Genomic DNA, 6,000 nt, shown 5'->3' with positions numbered 1-6,000 from the left:
TCAATGCCAGAGCCACCTTCTTCCAGCGATATTTTTCTGGGTCTATTCCTCCTGCTTCCAATCTCCTCCAGGGAGACTTGGAGATCTGAATCAGTAAAATTCTGGGTTATTCTTCTGCGAAGCAGTGCCATGCCCTATTGTCTTCTTGATGTTGACGTTGTCATAATTCTTGAAAAATATGATTAAAAAAATTGATGAGACAGGCAATGAAAGTGAAATGAGAAAATCAAGCACTGTTCCTTTCTTACCTGGCTTTCCCCTAGTTGCTGCTGAAGTGTGCAGGCTGAACTGCCTCTTGAAAGGCTGCTCTGCAAGTTTCCACACACTTTCAGCTTCGTGCGCCCATTTACACCGGATTTACGCCAATGGCGCTCGTGTAAATACCTCACCAAGCCACCGGCGGGCGCAGTTTTCTTAATGGCGCAACAAGCAGTTTGGAAATCCCCCCCCCAACAAACTGTTGAAGATCTCCCCCCTCCCCCGGTCCATTCAGCCGGTTGTTGATGTTGAATTTTCCCAATCGCCTCAAATCTCATGGATTGCAGCAAATTGCTGAGGAATCAGACCTGCGTCACCAGGGTCAGAGGTGAGGGGTGAGCTTGGCGGAAGTAAGCGGAAGGACGCGGGTTTGGTTGGTGCAGCTCGTTCGGCGGCTCCGGTTGTTTTGTGGGTTTTTCCTCCCCCCGCCCTGGTGTTTCTGGCCGGACGTTTCCCGTTTCGTTCGTTCGTTTATTTTATTCTATTTTAATTTTTTTAACCCGGTCAGCAGATCTGTGGGGTTTAACATATGAGCGTATCACTGGTCGCCGTACGTCTGGAGCTGGCGGACTATTCGCACCATCCGGAAGGTTTCGAATATTGTGGTGAGTTAGGGGGGGGGGTGCTGAGGGCACCGGGCATACCCCCCCCCTCCCCCCCCCACGGCACACACCCCCCCTCCCCCCCTCCCCCCCCCACGGCACACACCCCCCCTCCCCCCCCCACGGCACACACCCCCCCTCCCCCCCTCCCCCCCCCACGGCACACACCCCCCCTCCCCCCCTCCCCCCCCCCACGGCACACACACCCCCTCCCCCCCTCCCCCCCCCACGGCACACACCCCCCCTCCCCCCCACGGCACACACTGTGTCCGTGCTCAGCTGACACTTTCCCCCCTGAGGAGCATCTCTACCCTTGCAGCCGAGGCCCCGGCACCGATCAGCCGAGAAGTCCCGGCCCGCACCGACATCAGACGAGTAAACAGAGTGAGAAATGCCCGCCTCCCTCGGCCTGTGGTGGAAGAGGAACATGGGGATGATTAAGTGGGGTTTAAAGCGCAGGCCTCGCTGTTCAGCTGTTGCTCCGATGGGTCTCTCTGTGAAGTTAAGGAGTGTTCGTATATTAAAAGAATCGGCTCGGGAACTTTGTGCTGGAGGTTGTGCCAAATAAAAGAATACCGCTTCAGTTTGTGACACTAACCCTCCTCCCAGAAAAGAAAAACATTGCCCAGATATAGGTCGCGAATCAAATAGGTTAAGAGGAGTCGAAAAGTGTTTTGGAGGAGGAAAAAGCGATTAAAATTGTTGTAATGTGTACGCTCAGGAACTGTGCATTAGAGCAATGTAATAATTTTGTCAGCGACTAGAAGGTAGGTATGTTGGAGCTTTAACTTCCTTCTCTCCCTTTCTATTAAAGTCAACATGCTGAACGATAACTAGGGTCCTTAGAATTCTGCAGCACCTGAAGGCTAGTTTCTACCGTAAGAGAATTTAGATTTTGAGGCAGATGAATCCAGTTTCTCCAGCACATTACAAAGTGACCATTGCATAATTATGTATCTTGAGAAAAGTGTAACACCAATTTTAAGATTTTCTTTTAAAAGCACAAGTTAAGAGAGAGGCACTTGAATTTTAAACGTACAGAACCTGACAAGAAGAGGATATGAGGAGACTAAAATGACAGAGGGGGGAGGCTGGAGCACCAGCCAGCCCTCGGCTACCCACCGCCAGCCAGTAAGAGAGGGTCAGGCCACCAGGAATATGAGAGCAGTTGGATCATCAGATGCTGTGAGAGATACAGTTTATTCCTACAGTCAACTAATATAAAAGGCTATGACTTAAGATTGTGAGACTTCCATAATAACTAAGAAGCTTACTGACAAAGCTGATTATCTGTCGTGTCTCTCCTGCACCCAATTCTGCCATTTATGTGATGGGGAGAATTTCCATTGTTAACTCTTTGATTGTGGAGTTATGCACTACTAGGGGCCCTGATTATAAGGAAATGATTACTGTGAAAAAATACATAGTTGAGAAAATCTGATGGACTAAGTACTGATGGCTAAGATTGAGCAACTTTTGGGATACAATTTCCATCCATTTTAATTGTGATTGGATAGAAAATAATGCTCTGTGGAGAGTGGCATGATAAGGCAGCACATTGGAGCACCAGCAGCCTGTACCACAGAGTGGGGGATGCAATTTGTATTTGTGATTTTGCTCTCACTGTGTTCCACTAGTGCCCTTTTATGTGGCAGTGCTGAGCAGATGCCAGGTTCATTACTGCAGACAGGGCTTATGCTGCTGCCAGTGCCAAAGCTGCATTGGTGAAGTCCTAGGAGTAGATCACCTTTTGCTGTGACTGGGTACAGGCAATGCAATGGAAAGCCACAAAATGAGACCATGACACTAAAATAAATAAAATACAATCTGAGCCCTGAGATAAGTTTGTACCTTTGAAATCACACCCAGGCAATTTACTGGTTTGCTTTCCTTCAAAAGATAATGTGAAATTGATGGGATGATTTTATAGAGTCTTTGTGCCAGAAACTGCTATCTGTGTGGATGCTGAGACAACAATTTACACCTTGTGTAATGATGCCCATGCTAAAGGATTAAAATTTGTGACAACCTTACAGCAAATTCATTAAGAATTAATTTGTAGTGGATGACTAGGAAATGCATGACCAGCATACACTGTTATCATCAAACCACTACCTCACTAGTGTTGTCACTAGGGTTTCAGAAAAGCATAACGGTGGGTGTGTGAAATTTTCACACTAAGTCCACTTGGATAATGAAAAACACCCAGCAGTTCAACTAAAGATGTTGTCTTTCCAAACATGAGTTGTATCTGGAGAGAGCACTTTGAATTGTATAACACTAGGGTGACATTGGTAATGGAAGAGATTTCAGGTGACAAGTTAAGAGTATCACATAATAAGCAATGTTAAAGCATATAGCTTAATTTTGATTTTTCCTGTGGGGTATTAGTACTGATATGCTACATAAACCGGGTGTCAAGGCTGCTTGCAAAGCCTTACTAGATTTGAGTGATTCAAAAAAATATAAAGAACAAAGTAACAAAATATCTCATGGTTTATAAAAATTTTAAAAATAAACTTTGGGGTTGCTAGGAAAAGTTGTGGATTTATATATAGGGTAACTACAAATTAGTAGGAGTAATTTGATCTTGGCAGAACAGCTCCTCTAACTGCTGTATGTCAGGAGGTATGTAATTCTTTAGGTTTACACATTCCATCTGTTTAGGTAGAAGTTTCCAGTAAGTACATTAGTCATGTTTGATGACCTATATCATGGGGCAGGGGAGGGGGGAGAAAAGTTACAGGGAAGTTCATATCTCGAGCCCCAGAATAAAGCTGCACACTTTGCTTTGTGTTGTGGATAAATCATTTGTTTCCACTATTGTATACATTGTTTTAATGGAGAATAGGAAATATACAGGCACAAACTATCACCCTGCTGTAATAGTCTACTTTTTATTTTGTCTCTTGCCTATATAGCTGTCAACATGGCAGATGATGAGAGTAAAGAGAAGAAATCGCTCAGTTCAGCAAAGCTCTTGCTGGAGGGTAAAACAACTGGAGAAAAATCCACCATCTTACATCAGCACATTGGTCGTAGAGAGATGAGAGACATGGTAATTGAAACTATAACCTCCAGCAAAGGTACAGTAAGTAACAGGGAACTGTGTGTGAATAGAGAGAAGTCATGCTAAGCCAAGTGCTAGTATTTGGAACAAAATGTAACCTTTTGTCAGCTATATTCACTTAATAGGAATTCAGACTGTTTTAAGACTGCCTGTTATTAAAAATAACTAGCATAGCTGCAGTGTTAGGGTACTCGTGCATGGTTCCACTGGAGTTTGAGAATGCAAGTTTGATTTCTACCCTCAGCTGTTTTGCTGACTAGAGATCAGATACCTCTCATAAAAGGGAAGAGACAGTTGTGTCAAGGCTGTTATTGTTTCCCTCCTGCAGTGGTTATTGTTTCCCTCCTGCAGTGGTTGAAGAATTGGAGAGATCTGGGAGCAGATCGGTTACAGGTGTTCTAGAGAAAGAAAAAACGGGCATAGTGCTGCAGAAATGGGATAATTGTAAATGGTTTGTGTTTTAATCATTTAACAGGAAGTTACAGCTAAAATTCAGTGCACCTATCACCTTCAGTGGCTCAGCAGGTACATCTGGTGTGTAGCTGAGTCCTACAGAACAGGAAGGTCTTGAGTTTGATCCCTGATCCGGGCTGAGTTAGCTGATCTCAGCTAGAATGGCAGTAGGGGTGCTTCAATTGGCCTTGGTGCTCCTCCATTACGAAAGGGAAGATCAGGTATGAGTCTGCCTTTAGGAGCAGAGGGAGAAAATAAAATGAAATTTAGTGCAGCAACATATTGACTACATTCTGCAGAATAATAACCTACAAAAGCTTTGAAATAAATACAGAACTTCCTCAGAGCCCATAACAAGCCAGTACTTTCTGAATTACAATTCAGAACCTGACTATATTATGTTAATTTTAAATGCATGCAGTTTAAGGCTATCGTGGTCATTTTTTTTCTCTTGCCTATTTTTACCCTCCACTCTTCCAAAAGCATTGAAAGAAAGATAGTCTTGCATTTATATATCACCTCATCATGTTTTGGAAACTTCTCAAAATGTTTCACACCATGAATTATGTCAATTTTTGGGATTTCTGACCATGCCGTCATGGGGGAACCTTTGTGTAATATATGTTAAAAATGCTACCGTTGAGTTAAACTTAGATTTCAGGGGGTTAATTTCACAGGACAACAGCTGTGGGAGATGTACAGGAAGATTCAGATGGGGTGTCTTAATCAAAGTGCTGTGGACAATGAAAAGTAGTTTTACATTCTAGTGATCGTTCACAATTACTGCTGCTGCAACAACTCTACTCATTTGAACTTGGGGGTTATTGTTAAGTTGGACTGGTGGATTCTACTCTTGGGTGGATGGGTAGTCAGCTTGACTTGAAGCCGACACTAGGGTCAGGTTTACTTGATTTTTTTAAAAAAGGAACTAGCAGGAAGTGTAGTTTCTGCCCTGGGCTGAAGGCCAAGATGTAAAAGTTCAGTTTCTTACAGCCAGTAATTGTACAAAAAGAAAGATAATTCTGAAAGTATGAGTGACACAGTGCACCAGTGTGAAATGGCATGGTGAGTTCATTGTTTTATGCATGGGAAGTAAAATGAAACTGAATGGAATAAGTAAGTCTTGATTACAACTGGTACTCTGTTCATGTGCTGTTAAATAAAGCAGATTAATGATTCCTATTTGGCCCTGTCTCAACAACATCTTTACTCAGTCTGCCCTCGGAAAGATTGAAGAAGCCTTTGTGTGAAAGATACAAGTCTCCAGTCCAGATTATAAGGGGGTACAATTATATCCTTGGGATATGCTATACTGCAAGTAGGTATAGGGCAGTGTGAGTCAACTCCCATTTTAAAAAAAAAGACACTCAGACTGCTTACATGTGTGACTGAAGGCACTGAACCCGAAAAAACAACTATGACATGACCTGAATTTGTAACAATTACTATGAAGTACAGTAACTAGACAAATGTGTCAGCCTTGCTGCACACAATAAAATACCACTAATAGCAATGAGAGGAATGTCCAGATAATCAGTTTTTGATAGGCCAGAGCACTGGGAGAATTCTCTGCTCTTTGAATAGACTTAACATGAAACAGTGGAATGAGCAGAGTGG

General features: G+C 43.4%; 1 protein-coding gene across 2 annotated transcripts in view; it reads left to right on the top strand.

Moving 5' to 3' along the window:
• The first annotated feature begins 614 nt into the window (after window positions 1-614).
• The window catches only part of brap (BRCA1 associated protein), a 42,134-nt gene continuing 36,748 nt past the window's right edge, over window positions 615-6,000 (top strand). Inside the window, exons 1-2 of one of the 2 annotated variants that reach the window (XM_068005870.1) lie at window positions 615-863; window positions 3,782-3,946. In XM_068005870.1, the coding sequence (XP_067861971.1) occupies window positions 788-863; window positions 3,782-3,946 (241 nt within the window). In that variant the 5' untranslated portion in view covers window positions 615-787. Of the gene's footprint in view, window positions 864-1,607; window positions 1,628-3,781; window positions 3,947-6,000 lie in introns of those variants that run through there. The other variant, XM_068005871.1, reaches the window with a different exon arrangement.

Source organism: Heptranchias perlo, chromosome 25 (assembly GCF_035084215.1).
Source record: "Heptranchias perlo isolate sHepPer1 chromosome 25, sHepPer1.hap1, whole genome shotgun sequence".
NCBI classification, from domain to species: Eukaryota; Metazoa; Chordata; class Chondrichthyes; order Hexanchiformes; family Hexanchidae; genus Heptranchias; species Heptranchias perlo.
The sequence above is the reverse complement of the archived record's forward strand: the minus strand, read 5'-3'. Positions and strand labels throughout refer to the sequence as shown.